Raw genomic sequence first — 26715 nt, forward strand, 5'->3', positions numbered from 1 at the left:
CAAACACTGAAATAAAATGAATGCCAACCAAGAATGTTACATCCAGCAAAATTAAGCTTCAGATTTGATGATGAAATAAAAACCTTCCAGGATAAACAAAAGTTAAAACAAATAACCATGGGCTGGGGTTGTGGCTCAGTGGTATAGTGCTCTCCTAGCACGTGCAAGGCCCTGGATTCAATCCTCAGCACCACATAAAAATAAATAAATAAATAAATAAATAAAGGTATTGTGTCCAACTACAAACTAAAAATTGAATATCTAAAACAAAGAAACAAACAACAATAATAACAAAAAGCCAATTTACCACTAGCAAGCCTATACTACAGAACATTCTCAGCAAAATATTCCATAAGGAGGAAATGAAAAACAATAATGAAAATCTGCAATTAGAGGAAAATCCAATCAAAAGAGAAAGTCAAATTAAAAACCAAAAATAAATCAAAATAACTGTGAATACAAACCATATTTGAGTAATAACCCTGAATGTTAATGGCCTAAACTCGTATCAATTAAAAGACATAGACTGGCAGATTGGCTTTTAAAAAAAGATCGAACAATATGCTGCCTTCAAGAGACTCATCTCATAGGAAAATACATCCACAGACTGAAGGTGAAAGGTTGGGAAAAAACATACCACTCACATGGACTGCAGAAACAAGCAGGAGTTTCCATCCTCATATCAGATAAAGTGGAATTCAAACCAAAGATAGTCATTTCATACTGCTTAAGGGAATCGTACATCAACAAGACATAAGAATCATAAACATCTATACCCCAAACAATGGAGAATCTATGTATATCAAACAAATCCTTCTTAATTTCAAGAATCAAATGGACCACCACACAATAACACTGGGTGACTTTAACATACTTCTCTCACTACTGGACAGATCTTCCAAACAAAAACTAAACAAAGAAACCATATAACTCAATAATACAACCAATAACTTAACAGACATATAAAGAATATTTTATCCATTAACAAGTGAATATACCTTTTTCTCAGCAGCACATGGATCTTTCTCTAAAATAGACCATATGTTACACCAAAAAGCAAGTCTTAGCAAATATAAAAAAATAGAGATACTACCTTGCATTCTTTCTGACCATAATGGAATGAAATTAGAAATTAATGATAAAATAAAAAATAAAAGAAAAGAAATAAAAGAAACTACTCCAACACCTGGATACTAAACAATACATTAGTGAATAATGCATGGATAACAGAAGATATCAGGAAGGAGATAAAAAAAATTCTTAGAGGTAAATGAGAACTCTGATACAACATATCAAAATCTCTGGGACAGTATGAAGACTATGTTAAGAGGAAAGTTCACTGCATTGAGCTTGTTAATTAAAAGAATAAAAAGGCAACAAATAAGTGAACTGATATTACATCTCAAAGTTCTAGAACAAACCAATACCAAAAGTAGTAGAAGACAGGAAATAATTAAAATCAGGGCTGAAATCAATAAAATTGAAACAAAAGAAACAATTAAAAAATTGACAAAATAAAAAGCTGGTTCTTTGAAAAAAATAAATAAAATTGATAAGCCCTTAACCACCCTAATGAAAAGGAGAGAGAAAACTCAAATTACTAAAATTTGTGATGAAAAAGAAATATCATAGCAGACACTATTGAAATACAGAAGATAATTAGAAACTATTTTGAAAATTTATACTCCAATAAAATAGAAAATCTTGAAGACACAGTCAAATTTCCAGAGGCATATGATCTACCTAAACTGAATCAGGAGGACATACACAATTTAAACAGATCAATTCAAGCAAGGAAATAGAAGACACTGTCAAAAATTACCAACCAAGAAAAGTCTGGGACCAGATATATTCTCAGCTGAGTTCTATAAGACCTTTAAAGAAAAATTAATACCAATACTCCTCAAATTATTCCATGAAACAGAAAAGGAGGGAACCCTATCAAACTCATTCGATGAGGCTAGATTCACCCTGATTCCAAAACCAGACAGATATATCAAAGAAAGAAAACTTCAGATCAAATGGGATGCAAGATTGGGTCAACATATGGAAATCAATAAATGTAATTCATCACATCAATAGACTTAAAGACAAGAATCATATGATTATGTCAATAAATGCTAAGAAAGCATTTGATTAAATACAGCACCTCTTCATGTTCAAAACACTAGAAAAACTAGAGATAGTAGAAACATACCCAAACATTGTAAAAGCTATCTCTAGTTCTACTATCTCTATGATAAGCCCAAGGTCTATACTATTCTAAATGGAGGAAAAATTAAAAGCATTCTCTTTAAAAACTAGAACAAGACAGGGGTGTCCTCTTTCACCACTTCTATTCAACATAGTCCTTGAAACTCTAGCCAGAGCAAACAGACAAAAAAAATTAAAAGAATATACATAGGAAGAGGAGAATTCAAACTATCATTATTTGCTGATGACATGATTCTATATTTAGAAGATCCAAAAAAATCCACCAGAAAATTTCTAGAACTCATAAATGAACTTAACAAAGTAGCAGGATATAAAATTAATACCCATAAACCAAATGCATTTCTATATATAAGCAATGAATCCACTGCAAGAGAAATTAGAAAAAACACCCATTCACAATAGCCTAAAAAAAATAAATAAAATACTTGGGAATCAATCTAACAAAAGAGGTGGAAGACCTCTACAACGAAAACTACAGAACACTAAATAAAGAAATTAAAGAAGACCTCAGAAAATGGAAAGATCTCCCATGCTCTTGGATAGGCAGAATTAATACAGTCAAAATGGCCTTACTACCAAAACTGTTCTATGGATTTAATTCAATTCCTATAAAAATCCCAATGACATTCTTCATAGAGCTAGAAAAAGCAATCATAAAATTCATTTGGAAAAATAAGAGACCCAGAATAGTCAAGGCAGTCCTTAGCAAGAAGAGTAAAGCAGGAGGCATCACAAAACCAGACCTTAAACTATATTACAAAGCAATAGTAACAAAAATGGCATGGTATTGGTACCAAATAGACATGTAGACCAATGGTACAGAGTAAAAGACACAGAGACAAACCCACATAAATATGGTTATCTAATACTAGACAAAGGTGCCAAAAACATACATTAGAGAATATGTATCCTCTTCAATAAATGCTGCTGGAAAAACTGGAAATCCATATGTAGAATGAAATTGAACATCTATCTCTCATTCTGAATGAAAATCAATCAAAGTGGATCAAAGACTTAGACATTAGAACAGAGACCCTGCACCTAATAGAAGAAAAAGTAGGCCCAAATCTTCATCATGTTGGCTTAGGACCCGAATTCCTGAACAAGATTCTTAAAGCACAAAAAATAAAATCAAGAATCAACAAATGGGATGGATTCAAACTAAAAAGCTTCTTCTCAATAAAGGAAACAATCAATAACATTGTGAGAGAGCCTACAGAATGGGAAAAAAATCTTTACCATATGCACCTCAGATAGAGTACTAATCTCCGGGATCTGTAAAGAACTAAAAAAAAACTTAACATTTAAAAAAAAACCACAAAAAAACCAAAACCAAAACCAAAAAACCAATTAATAAATGGGCTAAGGAACTGAACAGACACTTTGCAGAACCAGAAATACAACCAATCCACAAACATGAAAAAATGTTCATCATCTCTCGTAATTTGAGAAATGCAAATCAAAACTACTCTAAGATTTCATCTCACTCCAGTCAGAATGGCAATTATCAAGAATACAAGTAATAATAAGTTTTGGTAAGGATATGGGGAAAAAGGTACACTCAAACATTGCTGGTGGGGCTGCAAATTGGTGTAACCACTTTGGAAAGCAGTATGGAGATTCCTCAAAAATGAATCCACCATTTGACCCAGCTGTCCCACTCTTAGGTTTATACCCAAAGGACTTAAAATCAGCATACTACAGTGACGCAGCCACATTAGTATTTATAGCAGCTCAATTCACAATATCTAACTATGGAAACAACCTAGATGCCCTTCAACAGAGGTATGGGTAAAGAAAATGTGGTACCTATACACAATGAAATATTAATAAGCTTTAAAGAAGAATGAAATTGTGGCCTGCACAGGTAAATGAATGGAACTAGAGAATATCATGCTATGTGAAGTGAGCCAATACCCCCAAACCAAAAGCCAAATGTTTTCTCTGATAAATGGATGCTGATCCACAGTGGGGCAAGGGAATAGGGAAGAATGGAGGAAATTTGGTTTGTGTAGAGGGGAGTCAATGGAGGGGTAGGGTTGTGGGGATGGGAAGGACAGTAGAGACAGACATGATTACCCTATTTACATGTATGATTACACTAGCGGAGTGACTCTGAACCATGTACAACCAGAGGAATGAGAAGTTGTGCTCCATTTGTGTACAATATGTCAAAATGCATTCTACTGTAAAATAAATAAATTAATTAATTTTAAAAAACTTGGGTAGAACAGTTTCTAGGAACCGTTTGATCAGAGCAGATTCAAGAGGGAATGAGAGGAAAGAGAAAAAAATGAAACTAGGCAATACTTTTTAAAGAAAAGGGAAACAGAAAATTAGCCAGTTGAAGAGTAACATGGGGTCAAGAAAGAGTACAAATTAAGGTGGTATTTTCATTTCCACCTTGGACAAGTAAAATCATGGATACTATTAATTGAAGTCTGGCAGTATTTCTCAAGGCATATTTGTACAATCCTCTATCTAAACACAAAAGTCCCATATATGATGGATTAGGAAACTGCCGCTTAGATAGGTTAAATGACTTAAATGACTTGTTCATGGATTTGAATTCAGGTCCACCTAAATCAACTATGCTTGTTTATGGGTTGAACTATGTTCTAACCTCTAGGACCACTTCAGAATGTGATCTTACTTGGAAATAGGATCATTAGAGAGATGGTAAAGATAAAGTCTCACTAAAGTAGGGCAGGCCCCTAATCCATATGAGGACAGAGACAAGTAGGGAGAGGGCTCTATGATGACAAGGCAGAGATTGGAATGACAGTTTCAAGACAAGGACCAGCAAGGACCAGAAACTAGGAAGAGGCAAAGAAAGATTCCCCTATAGGATTCAGAGGGCATGGGGCAGCTTGAGCCTTGATTTCTGACTTCCAGCCTCCAGAACTATGAAACAATACATTTCTATTGTTTTACACAACCTCCTTTGTGGTATTGTCTTAAAGGATCCCAGGCAATTAAGGCAGCACAATGGTACCTCCCACACGGACAATGCCTAATATAAATTGCTTAGTTAGTATCTTCTGATGGACCAAAATGAAACTCTGAAAGAAAGAACCTGAGTTTGCCGTTCTGCTATGTGAACACATCATCAACAACCGTTGAATTTAAAGTCTATTCATTTTTAGATGGTAAAAAGTGCACCATTTGCCATCCAAAGTACATCATACAGGAACATTTAAAATTGCCACATCTTCATAAGGAAGATGTTTGTAATAAAATCTAGAATAATTTCAGAAAGAATTGAGAATAACTTACCTAAAAAAATATCATGAATAATGCTGTCATTTGATAATGTTGATAGGTTTTTAACCCCTGCATTTGTTTCTATCATTCCGGCACTGGTGAAATTTTGATAATAATAGTATATACTATATTTATCCCATAGTATTAAATTTGGCATTGCTGAAAATAGAAAACGTGGAATTAAAAAAGTGTCAATGGGAACATCTAACATAAAGTCTTGGTACACCCACTCTTTTGAATCTTCATTATACATCACTAAGTAAATCTTCTTATTGGCAGTGCATGTTGTGCTGCAGTAATTTACAAACACGGCAATTTCCAGAGGGTGCCCTGTATATTCAAGATTGTGTATTGTCAGAGTACTGGTTGGTGGGAGATTTAAAAGAGCTTTCAGGTCTGTAGTAGTTGTCAGTTTCATATATCTATCTGGAGAATATCCAAGGTAAATTTCATTTTTTGTCCAGATCGCTATATCGCTTTTTTTCCCTTTAGTCTGTGAAAATAAAATTGAAAACGATTAGAAAAATCTTCAGTTTTAGGGATAAGTCTAACAATTCCTTTGTTCTAGTTTACTACATTTAAAAATAAAAGGTAGGGGGCTGAGGGTATAGCTCAGTCGTAGAGAGGGTACTTAGCATGCATGAAAACATGGGTTCAATCCCCAGCACCAAAACATAAATTGACAAAGTGAAAGGTAGTAATTACCAAGCTCAATTTTGTTTTAGTATATTTTGTAACAATAATTCAGGCAGAGAAGTATATTAAATTAAAATGTATCACATTTTATTTAATAAAAATATATCACATTACATATAATCATAAAAACTTGTCCATTAGATTTATTCTTCCATATGCTGTTTCTATCCAATTAATAAGCATAAATTCCTTTTTAACTAGTTTTTCTTTTAATTTTTATTTGTTCTTTTGTTATATAGGACAGTAGAATATATATTGACATATTATACATACAGGAAATATAACTTCCCATTCTTGTGGTTGTACATTATGTGGAATTTCACTGGTAATATATATGAAAAATAGGAAATATAAGTCCGATTCATTCTACTGTCTTTCCTGTTCCCATCCCCTCTCCCCTCCCATCATTTCTTCTATCCTCCCTCCATGTGTGTTAGCATCCATATATCAGAGAGAACATTTGGCCTTTTGTTTTTTGGGGATTGTCTTATTTCACTTAGCATATTCTCCAGATCCTTCAATTTACTGGCAAATGCCATAATTTCATTCTTCTTAACAGCTGAGTAATATTCCATTATATATTTTCTCTATCCATTCATCTGTTTGAAGGGCAACTAGGTTGACTCCATAGCTTGGCTATTATGATTTTAAGTCCTTTGGGTACATGCTGAGGAGTGGGATAACAAGGTCAAATGGTGGTTCCATTCCAAGTTTTCCAAGGAAACTGCATACTGCTTTCCAGAGTGGTTGCACCAATTTGCAGTCCCACCAACAATGTATGAGTATACTTTTCTTCCTCATATCTTTTCTAACATTTATTGTTAATTGGGTTCTTAATATTTGCCATTCTGACTAGAGTGAGATGAAATCTCAGTGTAGTTTTAATTTGGGTTTCTCTAATTGCTAGAGATGAAAATTTTTTTCCGCCTCTGTCCTCTGCATGCTGTTGTGAGATATGTGGCTTCTTTCCCATACAAGGATATTGTACAATGTGACTTGTGTGACCTTCAGTTTGTTGGGCAGTGCCTTTGATCTCTAAACACTCTGTAACCAAATATGCCTCATTCCTCCTAAAAATACAGGTTCCTTTAATTCCCTTATCCTTCCACTTTGCTCATGAAGGGACTGCTCTGGCCATGGCAGTGGTGTGGTGCTGGGGTTTCTTCTTTATTTTATTATATCCAATCTCCTGAGTCCCCAGTCTGCTTTGTCCAGTATTAAATTTCAGTACAGCCCCATCCCCTGCCGTTTTTTGTTCACCCACCTTGCAGAGAAGCTGCCTGTCTGCTTTCTTGGTTTCATGCCACAGAGCAACCAGAAAAGTCACCTTCTCTATTCTGCCATCTTGAAACCCTCCCAATTTCCTTTTCATTCTTTAATACACAATCTTTAGTGCATCATCTGGCTAGGAGGGCCCCTTTGACCTTGATGTTTATTTAAGTCAAAATATAAGAACACCTCAATTTTTGAATTCTAGATTCCTTGGATATCAGATAGAAGGGAGAAATTAAAACCTTAGACTATTCAGTACTGTTGGGAGTCACCCCGGCTCCAAAGACTAACTTCCCCATCCCCCAAGAAGAGCCGTCCAATGGTGAGCCCTGCTGGCTCACATGATCCTTACCCACCAGTTAGAGCCCTGCTGGCTCACATGATCCTTACCCACCAATCAGAGCCCTGCTGGCTCACCTGATCCTACCCACCAATCAGACTAGCACTGCTGGCCACCTGATCCTTACCCTCCAATCAAAAAGCACCCCATGCCAACTGTCAAACCACCTCTGGCTCTATAAATATGCAGAGCTGTTCCTCAATAAACTGGCATTTGCTCCGATGATAAGCCTTGTTCGTTCTTTCAAGTACTATCCTTTTATGGACACAGGCAGTAAGAAGGAAAGGGCATTCAGAATCTGAAATTTGTTGGACCTCATTTCACCACAGAACCAAGGTCCCTGTCTCGTCACCCCATCTACCTCTAATTCTTAGGGATTTCTATTTAAAATGTAATCTCTTTGTTTATGACAACCCAAAGGAGTCTTTTGAGCATCTCTTGTCTGCCTAATTTTAATTAAAGTACATGAAGTATATTACTTTAATGTAATAGCCTGTACTGAAACAAAATCTAGGCAGATGTCAATCTGGGGATCAAAGGAAAAGATAATTTGGGTTAAAATATCACTTTACTAAATGAACATTCCTTTTAAAGTATAGAGTATGTTTTTGGAAATGAGTGTATGAAACCCCTTAAAAGAGGAAATAGAGCCAAAATAATGAGTGTTTCATAGAAAAGAGCCATTGTCATTCTTACTCTTTTTTTTTTTTTTTCAAACTGGGGATTGAATTCAGGGGCACTCCACCACTGAACCACATCCCCAGCCTTATTTTGTATTTTACTTAGAGACAGGTTCTCACTAAGTTGCTTAGCATCTCACTGTTGCTAAGGCTGGCTTTGAACTTGCAGTCCTCCTGCCTCAGCCTCCCAAGCTGCTGGGATTACAGGCATGTGCCACCATGCCCAGGGCTATTCCCATTCTTGGTAGAGGAATGGGAACATGCTAAACACATGATAGATGAGAATGCCAAGGAGCCTCAGTCATGGAGTGAGTTTTCATTCAGACACTCTTTCCAAGGACATCAGAAAAGGTAGGGGAGCTGAGAGATCCTCCCGAGGCATTCATGACCTCACCCAAATACAGGGCAGTGACTCTCTCTGCAGGTAGGGAGCAGGCAGGCAGCAAGACATGAAAGTTGAGAGGAACCTATCTTCATCTGGATGCTCAGCTCTATGGCTGGGATTGGGATAAGCTGAGAGTAACTCTCCCTCTGAGAGGTGACTGGCCTTCACCTAGCATATATCCTTGCCAAGATTAGAGAAGGAGGGAGGGAGGAAAGAAAGAAGAATGAGAATATCTCCACAATGCATGACAAACAGAAGCAGATTAGAAAGGAACAATAATTATCCAGGAAGCAAAAAACCTACAAGTTAGCATATAAAGTACAGATAATTGTCTCAGGGCTTAGAAAGTTGGTGGTTCAGTTATAAACCATGAAGAGATATCTGGAATCTTATCAGTGCTAAGATTCCAAGCACAGCTAAAGAGAAAATAAATATGGCAAAAATGATGAAGGATCTAACAGAAAAGATGGGCAACATGAGAGAAGACTTGGAGCATTTCAGTCAAGATTTGAAAATGAGAGCAAACAATCAACCAAAAATTTAAAAAGTAAAATTTTGAAATAAAAAATATCAGGAATAAAAAATTATCATATGAATTTAAGAGAAAACTGGAAGAAGTATAGGAAAAGAGCAGTGAACTCAAAGAAAGATTAACAAATAGCCTGTGTATGAAACCAAAACTTAAAAAAATAGTAAATAATTAACAGGTTGTCTGAGATCTGTGGAATAATATGAAATGGCCCCACAAATGTGTTTTGGAAATCTTAGGAGAGGAAAAAGAGGATGAGGTGTAAAAAGACTTGAAATGCTAATGGTCAAGGACATCCCAAAATCAATGAAATTTGAAAGCTCAATAGAATGTTAAATAGGATAAATAAAAATGAAAGCATATTCGAGGATCATCATGAAGCAGCTTCACACCAAAGAAAGAGAGTAATCATAAAAACAGCTAGATGGAAAAAGAAACATCATATACTTGAGAAAAATGATACAAATAAAAACTGGTTTCTTACCAAAAATTGATAGAGGCCATAAAATAATAGAATGACATTTTTACAAGTTGCTTTAAAAACAAACAAAAAACCCCCCAAAAATCACCTATGATCCTATCATTTTATATTAAAAAATGAGAGTGAAAACCACCTTTATACAGACAAATGGAATTTGGGTAGATGGTGCACATCTGTAGTCCCAGGACTTGGGAGGCAGAGGCACAAGGAATGCTTGAACCCAGGAGTTCAAAACCAGCTTGGGTAAGACCTTGTCTCAGAAAAACAAAACAAAACAAAACAAAACAAAACAAAACCCCACAGCAACAGCAAACAAACAATGCTGAGAGAACTTTCAATTTAAGAAATTTTAAAGCTTGAAGGTAAAGGAAAACGGAACCATGAGGACCTCTGGATGTGCAGAAAACAAGAAGACACACCCAGCAGGGTATAGATAAAATGCTTTATTTTGTTATCAGTTCATATCTATATCTACCTGTCTTCATGACAATTGACTACTTAAAGTAGAATATCAATGACGTATAGTGGGACTTTAAGCATAGTTATGGATAAAATTTGGATGAAGGTATAAAAGGATTTATATACTTGTAAGGTCTTACACTGATATGAAGTAGTATATTGTTTGAAATTAGACTCTAATAATTAAGTATGCTTACTGTCCATCCAAATACAGCCATTAAAAAGTAGTTTTGATAACAAGAAGGCAAGATAGAAATACCAAAAAGTGCATGATTCATCCACAATGAGGTGAGAAAGAAGAAACAAAGGAACTCAAACCAAATGGGATTAATAGAAAACCAATGCCAAAACAGACTTAAACTCAACCATACAACAGTTACATTAAATCTAAGTAGACTAAAAGTATTTAAAGGCAGATGTTGTTACTCTGACCAAAAAAAAAAAAGCAAAATCTATATGTGATGTGTAAGGAAACATGCATTAAATATAAAGGCACATACAGGATGACAGTAAAAGAGTAGTAAACCATGTACCTTTTAATAACTATATAAAAGAAATCTAGGGCTTGGGAATGTATCTCAGTAGCAGAGGGCTTTCCAGAGTGTGCAATTCCTGGGTTTAATCCCTAGCACTGAAAAAATAAGGCAAGTAAAGTCGGCTTTGTTAAATACAATTAAGACAAAAATGAAATATCATTTATACCCGTGAAAGGAGTTTAAATAATAAAAGAAAAGACACACCAAACTTTGGTGCGGTATGGAACTACTATGAAAAAAGCTGCTATAAATATTTTATAATGCCTTAATTATTATACATTTTAAATAAACCTTGCTATGTGATGGAAAAAATACTTCCCAACCCTAAGCTCTTTATTTTCTCATATATATTTTAGAATCAGATTGCTGAGTTCCACAAAGTAACATAATTCATAAATAAATTTGAAAGAATTAAAAATTTTACAATGTTGTATGCCCTACCCATGAACATGATATAGCTATCCATTTATTTAGGTCTTCTTTATTATTTTCATAATATTTTATTTTTATCTTAGCCAAGATTTGTACATTTTTAGTGGTACCTATTTCTAAACACTTTAACTTTTTTCTATTTTGAATTCTTATATGAACTTTCAAATCATATTCCCAATTTCTATAAAAATCCCATTAGGATTTTAATGGGTGTTTTTTCTGGATTTCTCAATAATTTATCTTATCAGTGTTAAGTCTTTCTTCCCATTAACATGATATATTACTCCATTTATTTGTCTTTTTAAAAATTCAGTAATGTTTTGTACTATTTAATGTACAAGTTTGAAAATCCTTTGTTGCTTTTTTCCATAGTATTTTATATTTTAAAATCTCAACAATTTTTAAGCAGTATTTCAGCATTTTTAAGCAAGATTTCACCTATGATTGTTCATATAGAAATATAATTGATTTTTAGAGTGTGCATCTTACATCCTGTAATGTTGACATAAACTTTTATTAGTACTGATAGGTTTTTTTTTAAATTGGTTCTTTTTAGTTATACATGACAGTAGAATCCATTTTGATACAATTATACAAGCATGGAATATATAATATTCTAATTAGGACCCCATTCTTGTAGATGTCTGGTAGGTTTTTTAAAAATAGATTCCATTAAGTCTTCTACAACTAATAAAAATTTTGTAAATATAGTTTTACCTTTTCCTTTCCAATCTAGATACACCTTTGATTTTCTTAACTATTGTGTTTTCTGGAACCTCTAGTACAATATTGAATACAAGCAATACGAGCAGACATTCTTGCCTTGTTCCTTATTTTAAACAAACAAGGAAAGAAAGAAAGATACAAAGAACTAATGGAATTACTAGAAAATAAATACAAAAATGGCAAACATAGCAAAAATTACATTAAATCTACAAGAGCTAAATATACTTTGCCTTGATGTATCATATTAGCATAAGATTTTCATAAATGTCCTTTGAGGAAGGTCTCTTTATTCCTCATTTGCTTTTTTAAAAAAAATCAGTTCAGTTTGTTAAATGTTTCTATGTGCATCTATTGAGATGATCATATGGCTTTTCTTTTTTAATCTGCAAATATGGTAAATTGGGTTGATTAATTTCCATCCTAAATCATCCTTTCATTCCTAGGATAAACCCTACTTGGTCATGACATATATTCCTTTTTATACATTGCTGAATGTATTTCTTTCTTTCTTTCTTTTTTTTTTTTTTAGGTATGTGGAGACTTTATTCAACAATCATAGGCCTTATGCAGATTCTCATAACCTTAGAATTTACTAAAAATAACCAATAAATAAATAAAATGTATTTGATTTTCTAATATTTTGTTTAAAAGTTTTTAATTGTTGTTTATGAGAGAGATGAATCTGTTTTACATTTTTATAATGTATTATTTTTGGTTTGGTATCACATAGTGCTGACCTCACAGAATGAGTTGGAAATTATTTTTTTTCCTTTTTAGTATTCTGAAAGGCTGCTGAGAACTGGTAGTATTTATTTTAAAAATATATGGTAGGATTCACCTGTGAAATTTCCTTGGCTTAGAGTTTTCTTTGTGGGAATTTTTTTTTTTAATAACAAGTTCAGTTTCTTTAATTGACACAGCTTATTCATGTTATTTTTTTTCTTTTTGAGTAAGATTTAGTAATTTATGTCATTCAAGAAATTTGTTCATTTCATTTGTTTTGAATTAATTGTTTTACATTTTTATTAAAAGTTGTTCAGAATATATCATCTGTTTAATAGCAATAGAATTTGTAGTGATATCACTGCTTACAAATATGATATTGATAATTTGTGTTTTCTCTCTTTTTATCCTTATCAATCTAGCTAAAGAGTAATCATTAGTTTTATTGACTTTTTCATAGAACCAGTTTCTTATTTCATTGATTTTTTTATTACAGTTTTCCATAGCATTAATTTATCCACTGGTTTTTATTGTTTACATTACTCTTTTTATTGTCTTCAACTTGCCCTTCTTTTTCCAGTTCCTTACTGTGGAAGTGGAAATAATTGAGACATTCCTTCTAATACATTATAAATTTCCCTCTTGGTACATCTTTAATTGCATCCCATAAGTTTTGATATGTTCTGTTTCCATTTCCTTTCAGTTAATATTTTTTAATTGCTTTTGAATTTTGGTCTTTGATTCATAGATCATTTTAAAGTAGATTATTTAGTTTCCTAATATTTGGAATTCCTAATATTTGTATATTACAGACATCTTTTTGTTGTGGTTTCTAAGTTCACTGTAGTTTGTATGAAATGACTAATTTTATACTAAGATTTGTTTTATGGCACAGAACATGACCTATGTTGGGTAAATGTTCCATGTTCATTTGAAAAGAATTTTGTGCTGTTGTTGGGCAGTGTGTTCTATAAATACCAATTTGACATAGATGGTTTAGAGTGTTTAATTCATCAACAGACTTACTGATTTTCTATTTCTTCTATCAATTATTGAAGAAATATTGAGATATACAACTAAACTTATGGATTTTATCTATTTCTTGATGTTTCATTACTTTTTGCTCAATGTATTCTGTAGCTCTGATACTAGGTTCATAAATATTGATGATTTTATGCTTTTGATAAATTGACTCTATTATTAATAGGAAATGACCTGTTGAGAGCCACAGCCAAAGGGGCCCCAGCAAACTTCCAGCTGCCAGCAAACTTCCAGCTGCCGGCTGATGATTGGCTCACAGCGGCCCCAGCAACATCTAGCTGATTGGCTCCTCTGCGGTGATGTTCATTGGGCTGTTTCCCTGCCCTTCAGACTGCCAGCTGATGACTGGCTCACAGCGGCCCCAGCAACATCTAGCTGATTGGCTCCTCCACGGAGCTACTCATTGGGGGACTTCTTTGGTTCCGCCCACGCAACCCAGCCAATCGGCCTCAAGAGCAGGAGGATTGTGGGAGGTTGAGAGGCTTGTGTGGGTGAGAGGCTTGTGGAAGCGCGTGGTGGGAGTTGGGCTCTGAGGGTTTTTTCCTGAGGAGCTGTTTTGCTTGGCGTTTGTAGTTCTAAAAATAAAGTTAGTTTCTTTTGACAAGTGGCTCCTGAATTGTGCCCAGCCAGACTGCGGCACGACCTTTATCACTGGTAATATTTCATGTTTTAAAATACACTTTGATATTATTATAGCTATTATCTTTATTTTAATTAGTGTTATCTCTTCTTTTACTTCTATGCTGTAGGGACCATGAAATTGAGTCTTCCTATTTTTAGATCTTTCACATAAGTGTATTCATCTAGTATTTTTTCCTTTTGTGTCTTATTTTTCTAGAATAATATCCTCTAATTTCTTTCACATTGTTGCAAATAGAAGGATTTCCTTCATTTTAAAGGCTTAATAATATTTCTTTTTTCAGAAGATTTGAGGTTTTAATCTGAAAATTTTAAAGCTTTATTTTTGATTGACATGATAATTATACATACTTATGGGGTACAACTGTGATGCTTTAATGTAAGTATAATAAGTATAACAAGTAAAAATAAGTATAATGTGTAATGATCAAATCTAGGCTTGGACAGTTTCCCCACATATGCATAGCTATTAGCACTCTGTGTGATGCTAATTAGCATTAGCATATTCATCATCTTGAACATTTATCACTTCTTAGTGATGAAAACATTCAAAATACTCTCTTCTAGCTATTTTGAACTGTATAATACATTATTGTTAATTACAGTCACTCTGAACTTTTTCTTCTTCTCTAACTGTAACATTGTATCTATTGACCAACCTCTCCCCAGTTCCACTCTCAGCCTCTGGTAACCCAGATTCTTCTCTCAATTTCTACAAGATAAACGCTTTTACATTCCACGTATGAGTGATATCATGCAGTATTTGTCTTTCTGAGACTGATTTATTTTACTTAGCATAAAATCCTCCAGATTCATCTATATTGTTGTAAATGCTAGGATTTCATTATTTTTTTATGTCTGAAGAATACACAATTGTGTATATACACTAGGTAATTTTTATCCATTTATGTGTTGATGAACACCATTATAGTCCATTTTCCATCATATAACAAAATATTTGAGCAGATACTTAGAGAGAGTGAATTATTTAACTCAGTTCTGTAGGTTCAAAAAGCACGGCACTGGTATTGGCTTAGCTCTGGTGGAGGCCCTTTCGGATGTATCACATCATGGCAGATTGCATCACTGTGGGAGCATGTATAGGAGTGAGAGTTCACATCACCAAATGGAAAAGCAGGGAATTATTGGAGTTAGGCTTGGGTTTTTATAACAACTTGTTCTCCCAAGAGCTCAGAGGTCCTTGGAGACTACCTTATTCCTGCCAAGGGCAGCTCACCCAATGACCCAAAGATGTCTCATTAGAACTTACCTCTTAAAAATTATACCTCTTCAAATTGCCATACCCAGGACCAAACTTCCAACACATGAAACTTTGAGGGGATACACTCAAACTGTATCTAGACCATAGAAAACATGTGAATAGTACAGTGATAAACATGGGAGTGCAAATATGTTACTTATTTCATTTCTTTTGGGAAAATAGCCATTAGGGAAATTGCTATAGTAGCTCCATTTTTAATTTTTTTGAGGAAACTTCATACTGGTTTCCATAATAGCTATGCTAATTTACATTCCCCAAAACAGTGTATAGGGTTCTCTTTTCCTCTACCTTGTCATCAAAACTTATTTCTTTGGCTTTTTTGATACTATTCATTGTAACTGGAGTAAAGTGATATCTCATTGTGGTTTTGATTTGTACTTCTCTGATGACTAGTTTTAAGTTTTTTTTTAATGTACCTGTTGGGCATTTGTACATCTTTTGAAAAATGTTGGTTCAGATCTTTTGCCCATTTAAAAACTGGGTTTTTTTCCCCCTATTGAGTTGTTTGATTTCATTCAATATTTTGATATTAACCCTTTATTAGATATATAGTTTTAAAATATTATCTCCCATTCTGTAAGTTGTCTCTTCACTCTGTTGATTGTTTGCTTTGCTGTGCAGAAACTTTTTAGTTGTATGTATCCCATTTGTCTATATTTGCCATTGTATGTGTGCTTTTGAGGTCTTATTTAAAAAAATTAATGACCAGACCACTGTCATGGACTTTTCCCCATTTTATTGGGTTTTACATTTAAGTCTTTAATCCGTTTTTCACTTTTGCATGTGATGAAAGAGGTAAAATTTCATTCTTCTGAAGGTATCCAGTTTTATTAACATCCTATAAAGAGGCTATCTTTTCTCCAGTATATGTTCTTGGCTTCCTTTTACAAATAGATTAACTATGAGTGGACTTGGGGCCTTCTATTTTGTTCCATTGGTCTGTGTGTCAGTTTATCAGAGATATCTGCGTTCCCATGTTCTCCGCAGCATTATTTACAATATTCAAGATGTGGAATCAATCTAATTGAACATCATCAAATGAACAGAGAAAACGTGATATATATATATAAAATGGAGTAATATTCAGCCTTACAAATAAAGGAATTCATTATTTGGGAAAACATGGATGGAATTTGAGGATATTATACCTAGTGAAACAACTCAGGCACCGAAAAACAAATACTACCTCTTCCCAAATATATGTAGAATCTAAAACAATTGAATTCATAGAAGCAGGGAGTAGAGTAGTGATTACAGAGCCTGGCCAGTAGAGGGAATGGGAGGATGATATGCAAACAAACAAACAATCAAACAAATAAAACTCACACAGGAAAATATTGGTTTTTGTTTATTTTTGAGGCATATTGCCCACCATGGTAAATAGTTTTGTACATTTCAAATGTGGTAAGAGATGTGCTTATAACAACAATAACAACAACAACAACAAAAATTAAGTATTAAAGGTGATATGATAACAGCTTGATTTCATTATTCTACACAGTATTTATAAATCAAACATTGTGTATCCCATGAGTTTATATAATTGCTCATTTACAATAAAACTGTAAAGTTTTCTTTGGACGGGGGGATCAGGGATTGAATTCAGGGGCACTAGGCCACTGAAACACATCCCCAGCCCTAGTTTTGTATTTTATTCAGGATCAGGGTCTCTCGGAATTGTTTAGTGCCTCGATTTTGCTGAGGCTGGTTTTGAACTCTCGATCCTCCTGCCTCAGCCTCTGGAGCTGTTGGAATTACAGGTGTGGGCCACCTCGCCCAGCTGTGAGTTCAATTTTGTCAGGACATTATTTGTGGACATCTTTTTAAGCCTAACTGTCATGAGAGGTTTCTACAGACTCAGTTTGAGGCACAGTTAGATTCAACCAAATCTATTTTATTAAATGCTCATCACATTTTAGACACACATCCTAATTCTAATTCCTAACTGCTTCTACACCCGAAGGTCCCAGAAGGTCCCAGATACTCACCTGTGACGTGTCTTAAGTCCAGGTCGCTGGAACTTGATCCCGGCTGGAGGAGTCTTGTGCAAGGGGGAACAACAGCAATGGATGTCTCAGTCTATCTGTTCAGGTCCTTTTAGTTCTGCCAGCCCCCAAAAGTCTGGGTTTTTAAGTCCTAGTTCGATTTTGCTTGCAACTGTAACTGGGTGAGGCCTAGAGTGTACGCCCAGGTTGTAGATTCTTGCATCACTAACTTAAGTCTATCTAAGTTCTGCAGTTTATCTTAAATTTTGCAGTTCACATTACATCATGGGCATATTGCCTATAGTCTGCTTTTATCCAACACACATGCTAGTTAATATAAGCAACAGTTAATAATCCTGTTTATTTCTGGTACTCATATCACTGACTTTAGGATTTATCCTTCCCAAAAGGATTTGTGTTTGCTTTTGTTTGATATTTGGCTTAATCTTTCTTTCTCTTTTCTTTTTTCTTCTCCTTCTCCTTCTCCTCCTTCTCCAAATAGGCTCTATAAATTTGGGCTCCAATGTGAATGTGAGTTGGAACTCTTTGAAGATCCTTATTTTGTGGAAAATGTTATTATTAGATTTCCTACTTTGTCAGGCCAGAGGATTTTGTCTCCTGGCACCTGAGTTCTCATTATCTGGGGTCAGTCCTTAGTGCAAGCTGAGATTTTGGAGTTTGCTTGTTCCTCTGGATTAGTGCTCCCAGGACCACTGAGGATTTCTCTTACTTCCCTATAAGCCCAACAATGTATTTAAAAGAATATTTAAATTTTGGGGATAGCATTTTAAGTGTTTTGTAGTGAGAAAGCTTCAGTGTATCTTATTCACTACATTGTCATAAATAGAAGATTTGGTTCATTTTTTATAGTACACAGTCTTTGGGGAAATTTTTTTGGAGTGTCTTTTGCCCATATCAAAGTAAAAAAGCCCTCATAATACAATTGAACTACTCTGTATAACAACATACAAGATCATTTTTATTCTTTGTTGTTGGAAGCACATCTTTGTTATAAAGAGGCTGCTAAGATATAGCTACATCAGAAAGATATAGTCTTAGGAAAAATATCATTGTGTGAAATCCAGTGTAGGTACTATAGTTTCTGATATATCACTCAATAAATGGTATGGTACATATATCTAAATGTCTATGTATAATATATACATGAAATCTTTCACTAACCTTAAATATAAACTTGATCCAACACCATCTTCTTGATGTAATGCCAATAATTTCACCTTCAGGAAGTTCTTCATTTCTTCCTAGTTTTGTAAATGTTGTAAGACTTTTCAGGTAAAGAACACCATTTATCAGAAAAAATATCCCATCATGTGAAAGGTTCACCTGCTCCACGCTGTGCCTTTCATTGTTACTCAGAACCTCTGGAGGTATTCTGACTGTGTTCCAAGTGTGGAATGAATCGTTGGTTTGAAAGGTCTCCATGTCAGCTACCACCACAATAAATGAAGGAACACAAGCAAGCCAGGAATACTTTAACTGACTCCCAGCTGGTGAAGAGATTGGTAAAAAGCCAGGATCCTCAGGTATGGTCATTAAAGGAACAGTCAGCAGAAAAGGAAGATCTGCAATAAAGCAGTCTTGAAAAGTCACTTCGCTTCCTTTAATCTCCTTTATTATATCATCTGCAGCCATTGGCAAATTAATATACCACAACCTAAGAAGAGAAAAATGAAAAAATTAAGAATAAAATTATCTATCTCTCTCTCTCCTCTCATCCATCTTGCAGAGTATAATCTTTAATTTTTTTTATATTTATCAATAGAAATCTAGATAAAGCAAATAATACTGAAATTCGACCACTGCTCCATTTCTTCTCATTTTCCATTTTTGTCCCAAAGGAAAATGATCTTGAGTCTTAAAGCTCTTTCTTCTGCAATATGTTTCCATATTCCTAAATATTCTTATACTGCTCTTTATTAACATGTAATCTTTATACATTATCTATTGCCTTCTGATATGGAAGATAAAGATTTATTTCTTGTATATCATACCTACCTATATGTCTTTTCTTCTCATCTCTCAAATTATACCACAATGATTAGTTAAATCAGTGGAGTCTTTATATGGTCATTAATACTTGAGTATTAATGACCATAGTACTGATGTGTAAATTTTTATATATATGTAAATATTAATAATTATAGTATAGTCAGCTATACTATGATTATATTTTCTTTCACATAGATATTACATATATAATTTTTCCTAGAGTTAATAATTATTTATTTTAAAAATTTCAATTTTTGTTTAGGGTCTGCGGTGTAGCTCAGTGGCAGAGTACTAGACAAGTACTCTGCCTAGATGGGCTTGAGTACCACCTCTTGCTCCACACACAAAAGTTTAGTTTTTCTGTTTTCCAATAGATAATTGAAATAGTGTTCCACAATAACTTCCACGTGGTAAATGCAGATGTAATCTTGTACTTCTCTCCTGGTATTTTCCGTTATAACTCTTGGGGTCAAAGACATTATTTATTGGATAATGCTTGATTTTTCTTGTTTAGCTAAGTACATTCTTCAGTACCTTTTGTGAATCAGTGTGTAAACATACATTTTTTAAAAAATTCATACTTTTTATTGTATAAATTATACAAAATAGTTTCCTAGTGGCATATATATATATATATATATATATATATATAGATAGATAGATAGATAGATAGATAGATAGATTAAATTTACTTCTCAATACCTCTCTTTGCCCTCCCAACCTCCCTCCCTGAACATATATAATTTTTGAGACCCTGAGTATCGGAAAGTATCTTTCTTTTACACACCTGATGGATAGTAGGGTGGGGAGAAGGCATTTTTTGACCAGGCCTTTTCTATTCCAAATCACTAATGAGAAAGTCAGATGACAGACTGATTTTTTGTTATTACTTAAATCTTATCTTTCCATAGTTTTTAGGATATTTTACTTCTCCTGGGTAATCTGAAATTTGATATGGATAAATCTATCTTTTAAAGTGGACACAAAGTGATTTGTGAAAATAAACATTCTGACACAGATCGTAGAAGTAATGAGAATCTCTAGGAGAGTTTCAAAAGGGAATCCAAATAACCAATCTCAAGATGTGGAATGTTTTTAGTTAAGTACTTCTTGAGTTTCATTTCCTCAATGGATACATATTTAAGTTGGTGATGATGGCCTTCTGTCCACTCAGAATGAGGTCCTGGTAGGTTGATTGGACTCCATATTAGGGTAGTCCTAAGGTTGCTATCAAACCTCTTGTGCTCTAAACCATGTCACCATGAAACTCAGTACAATTTCTGCTTTTTGAAAGCCACATCACTCTGGCTCTAACATTGGTTCCAATTGTGATTTCTTAAATAATACTACCATGTTAGACTGTCTACTGATTATGATAATATTCTCATATACGTTATTGCATTACAACTAGTTATTGACACTCTTTTGAGTGAACAATTGATTATCCACAAGCCTAGGAAAGACTTAGTCCCCAAGACTTATCCAGAGCATAGTTTCCCTTTCACTTTTCCATACTTATGGTTTTGTTTTCAAATTTTTGACTTTTTTATTTTGACTGTACACTTTCCAACTTTCTCTTTAGTTTCCTATGTGTTAACACACTAATATTCTTTTACAAATATATCTTATCATATTTTTGTGAAGATGCTAATCACAAAAGTCAAGAGATCTTCAGAAAATTAGAAACAATGGGATATAGAGAGATACATACAAATGGACTTATTATAAAGGACTTGCTCATATGATTATAGAAGGTAAGAAGCCCCATGATGTGCCAGCTGTAAGACTACAGTAGTTCTAGTCCAAGCTCAAAGGTCATGAGAACCACATAAATCAATGGTGTAAATCCTGGTCTGATACCAGAGACTCATGAACTGGGGTGCAAATGATAAAAATTCTGGTCCAAGTCTTGAGATTTGAGAATTAGGGGAGCTCATGTGTGAGTGCAGGAGAAGATGGAAGTCCAATTCAAGCAGAGAGTAAAATCACTCTTGCTCTACCCCTTTGTTCTATTCAGGACTTCAGGGGATTGCCCAATGCTCAAATCACACTGGTGAGAGTGATGCTCTTTATGCAGTCCACCAACTAAAATGCTAATCTTTTCCAGAAACATTCTTACAGATACATCCAAAAACAATACTTTACCAGTAATCTGGGCATCCCTTAACCATCAAGTTAACACATAAAATTAACCATCGCAAGTCCATCCCTTATCAACTTGGTAGCATAAGTATCTCTGTATATCATACTTAATTTCTAAATAAAGCCAACAAGTTGATGATACTACCTAACATGATGCAAGTATCCATCAATGTTTATCAACCAAAACTGCACTATTGCCTTCCCCAGAAAAGGGAGTAAAGTCATTTAGTGATAGTTTTTTTTTCTGATATCTTTCAATTTATGGCATAAAAATATGGCATAAAACTAACAATACTTAAATTCAGACAAAGTCAATAAATAAATTTTAAATTATATGATAACATAATAAGAGGAAAGAAAACAAGGAATATATATTTGAGTTGTGGTTTAGATACGAGGTAGTGTCCCTCAAAAGCTCATGTGTGAGAAAATGCAAGTAAGTTTAGAGGTGAGATGACTGAGTTTTGAGAGCATTACCTAATTAGTGTATTAATCCTCTGATAGGGATTAACTGTAGGCAAGTAGGGTGTGGCTGGAGGAGGTAGGTCACTAAGTGTATGCCTTTGGGGTTTGTATTTTGCTGTAGTGAGGGAAATACTTCCTCTCTTTCTCTTTTTCCCCCCCACACCCTCTGTTTCCTGGTGTCATGTCCTGAGCTGCTTTTCAGTAATGGATAGAACAACTAGTAACAGATCTTACAAGGTAACAGAAGACTTGAACAACTCTATAAATCAACTAGTACTAACAGATATCTGTAGAATACTCCAATAAAAAAGAGCAGAACACAGATTCTTCGTAAGTATACAGGGAACATTGTCTCAATAAATTTAAAAGTATTTTATTTACTGTTATGGGTTGGATGTGAGGTCTCCCCCAAAAGTTCACATGTGATATAATGTAAGAAGATTTGGAAGAGAAATGACTGATTGGAGGAGAAATGATAGCTTTAACTTAATCAGTGCATTAATCCCTGATGGGATTATCTAGTGTAATGTGGCTATAGGAGGTGGTTTGTTGGGGGTGTGGCTGTGAAGTATATATTTATCTAGCAAGTGAAGACCTATTATTCTGGTTCTGATCATCATGTGAGCTGCTTCCTTCTGCCACACTCTTCTGTCATGATGTTCTGCCACACCTTGACCCTGGAGGAATAGAGGTGGTTGTCTTTGAATTGAAACCTCTGAAACCCTGAGCCCCCAAATAAACTTGTCCTCCCCATACAGTTGTGCTGGTTGGGTCTTTTAGTCACAGCAGTGAAATAGCTGACTAAACAACTATGAAGAAGTGAAATTATAAATCAATAAAAAGTAAACTTGGAAAACTCCCATGTCTGCAAAAATTAAACCATGTATACTTAAAATAACCAATGGGTCCAGGAAGGAATCACAAGGTTAATCAGAAAATACTTTAATATGAATGAAAGTGAAGACATAACATACCACAAAGTATGGGATGCAGCTAACGCAGCACACAAAGAGAAATTTAGAGTTGTAAGTGCCTATCTGGAAACTATCATGCTAAGTGAAATCAGCTGGTCCCCAAAAAACAAAGGTCAAATGTTCTCTCTGATATGTGAATTCTAACACACAACAAGGGGGGATAAGAGGGAAGAATAGAAGTTCAGTGGATTAGAGAAAGGGAAATGAAGGGAAGGGAGGGGCTAGGAATTAGAAAGACAGTAGAATTCAAAAAAAAAGAGAGAGACAAAAATTGGCAACCTAATTTTCCACCTCAAGAAACTGAATAAATAGGGCAAACTAAGCCTATAAAAAATGGAAGGAAAGGAATAACAAGGATTAGTGCTTAAATTAATGAAATAAAGAATAAATAAAATAAAGAAAATCAGTGAAAGCTAGTGTTGGTTCTTTGAAATGATGAACAAGATTGAATAATGTTTAACTTGTCTGTCAGAAAATGAAGACTTAAATTACTCAAATCAGGAATGAAAAAAAAGAATATAACTAATAAAATTATAGAAATAAAAGAGAATTGTAAGGGAATAAATCAGATGAATGGACAAATTTCTAGGAAGATCCAAAGTATTGAAAATTGATTCAAGAAGAAATCAATGATCTGAACAGACCTATAGCAAGTTAAGAAATTTAATTGTTAATAATTTTAAAAAACTATCCACGAATAAAGCCCAGGTCCAGATGGCTTCATGGATGAATCCTACTTAATGATAAAAATATTAAAAAACTAGGAATAGAAGAGAACTTTCTCAACCTAATAGTAAAGTGAATCTATGAAAAAACCCACAAATAACTGAATATTTGCCTTCTAATATTAGGAACAAGATTATTTGCCTTCCCAAGATGATTTGTATTCAATATGTGTAGTAGAGTTCTTAGCCATGGCAATTAGTAAAGAAAAAAGAGAAACAACCTTTAGCTTGGAAAGGAAGAAGTAAAACTATCTTTATTCCCACATGACATAATTTTGTATAAAGAAAATACTGAAGAGTGCACAAAACTGGTTAGAACTAATAAACAAGTTCAGCAAGTTTTCAGGATACAATATTGATGTAGAAAAATTCAATCATATTTTTGTATATTAGTAATAAACAATCCAGGAATGAACAAATCCATTCCATTTGCAACTGCATAAAAAATAAGAATTTAACAAAAGAAGCGTAAAACTTATACTCTGAAAACTACACAATGTTGTTGAAAAAAGATTTGAATAAATAGAAAGACAGCTTATATTCATGAGTGGGAAGACTTAGTATTGTTATGATAACATACACCCCAAATTGATCAGTTTTTCAATATAATTCCTTACAAATCCCAGATGACATCTTTGCATAAATTGACAAGCTGATCCTAAAACTTTTTATAAACCTCAAGAGACCCCCAAGAGTCAAAATAGTCTTGAAGAAGAACAAGGATGGAGGATTGACACTTCCTGATTTTAAAACCCACAAATAAACTGAAAAAAAAAAAAAAAAAAGTGGTGTTGGCATAAGTATTGAAGCCAGAAATAAAAGAGGTACTCAGTTTAGATAAGTAAATCGGGTCAGATGGGGGAGGCCAATTTGGATCTGGGAAGTTGGAGAGGAATTAAAATGTTAATGCCTTCAGAGCCCTTCCTCTACCCTTATCAAGAAAACCTGCCCTGGCTCCAACCTGTTGCTAAGGTAACCTGTCCCAGGGATTGTTACTCCCTACAGAGAGTTATAAAAGTTGGTAATTAATGCAACCTGGGCCCCCTTCCTGCTTAGCCCCTCCTGCCCATCTGCTTCTCATCTTTTGGCCATTCTGTCCAGCATCTCCTGGGCCTGGTCACCTATGCAGGAAGGAGAGAGATAAGGGGTAAAGAGCAGGAGAACAAAAGGATCCTAGGACGTATAAAAAAGGCAGAAAGCTCTCACTTCTTGTGATAGCAGGTTACTTCTCCCAGGAGAAGTCTTGGTTACCCCTTTTTAAATAAACCCTGCTTTATATGCTTGCCTCTGGGTGCTTCTTTAATGTTATACTTCAACATGTGAGGAAGCAGGACTTGTCACTGATAACTGGTGGTATCAGTATAAACATACAGGGCAATAGAATAAAATAGAAAAATCCTGGAATAAATGGCTTTTTTTTTGTTGTTGTTGTTGTTACTGGGAATGAGCCCAGGGCCTTGTGCAATCTAGGCAAGTGCTCTCCCACTGAGCTTCATCTGTGACTCTTTTTAATTTTTTTTTTTTTTTCAGACAGGAACTCGCTGAGTTATCCAAGTGGGCTTCAAACTTGTGATTCTTCTGCCTCATCCTCCTGAGTAGCCAGTATTACATGTATTCACCACAATGCCCAGCTTATAACTTGACTTTTCAACAAGGAGTGCCCAAACAAGACAATGGGGAAAAATAGTCTTTCAACAAATTGTGCTGGGACAACTACATCTTTAGATTTCTAATTAATTTGGATTGTTATCTCACACCACAAAAATGAACTCAAAATAAATCAAAGACCTAAACATATAAGCTAAGTCTCAGAAGAAAATACTGGTAAATCTCTAACTTTAGATTTGGCAATGGTTTCTTTTGATGTGACACCAAAGGTACCAGGAACTAAAGATAAAAATAGATAAACTGAACTTCATAAAAATTAAAAACTTTTGGGCTTCAAGGATATCACGAGAAAGCATTAAAAGACAACCTGAAATAGGGAAAATATTTGTAAATTGTGTATCTGACTTGCATTTAGAATACATAAAGAATTCTTATAATTCGATAATAAAAAGACAACCAGATTATAGCATGGGAAAGGAGTTGAAAAAAGGACATATAAATGAAAAAATAAGCATATGAAAAGATGCTCAATATCATAAGTTATGAGAGAACTACAGACCTACAATGAAATACTATTTCACACCAAGTGCAGTAGCTATAGTTTAAAAGACAGTCAAAAAACAAGAGTTGGTGAGGATGTAGAGAAACTGGAATCCTCATATACTGCTAATAGAACTGTGAAATAATACAGCAACTTTAGAAAACTGTCTGGCAGTTTCCATGAAGATGCCATTTGACCCAAAAATTTTACTCCTACGAGCAATGAAAATGTATGGTCACACAAAAGCTGGTACATAAATGTTCATAGCAGCATTCTTCATAATAGCTCCACAAATGAAGAGTGAATAAATCTATTGTGACATATCCATATAATACAATATTATTTGTCATAAAATGGAATGGAATACTGATAAAGTACTACAATATGTACAGAGCATGAAAACATGATGCTAGCTGAAATAAAAGCCAGTTACAAATACTGTATATTGTATGATTCTCTTGATATGGAAATACCCAGAATAGGCAAGTCTGCAGAAACAGAAAATAGATTAATAGTGCTACTAATCTAATGGGAATGAGGAAATGGGGTTTCTTTTTGACTTGATA

At 34.3% G+C, this 26715-nt stretch overlaps 1 protein-coding gene across 1 annotated transcript in view; it reads right to left on the reverse strand.

Moving 5' to 3' along the window:
- Positions 1–26715, reverse strand: part of Catspere (catsper channel auxiliary subunit epsilon) — a 152673-nt gene that overhangs the window by 70528 nt on the left and 55430 nt on the right. The window contains exons 9-10 of the mRNA XM_078024680.1: positions 18867–19359; positions 5491–5971 (exon numbers count right to left, since the gene is read on the reverse strand). Of these exons, the coding sequence (XP_077880806.1) occupies positions 5491–5971; positions 18867–19359 (974 nt within the window). The remainder of the gene's footprint in view (positions 1–5490; positions 5972–18866; positions 19360–26715) is intronic.

This window comes from Ictidomys tridecemlineatus, chromosome 10, assembly GCF_052094955.1.
Source record: "Ictidomys tridecemlineatus isolate mIctTri1 chromosome 10, mIctTri1.hap1, whole genome shotgun sequence".
NCBI lineage: Eukaryota > Metazoa > Chordata > Mammalia > Rodentia > Sciuridae > Ictidomys > Ictidomys tridecemlineatus.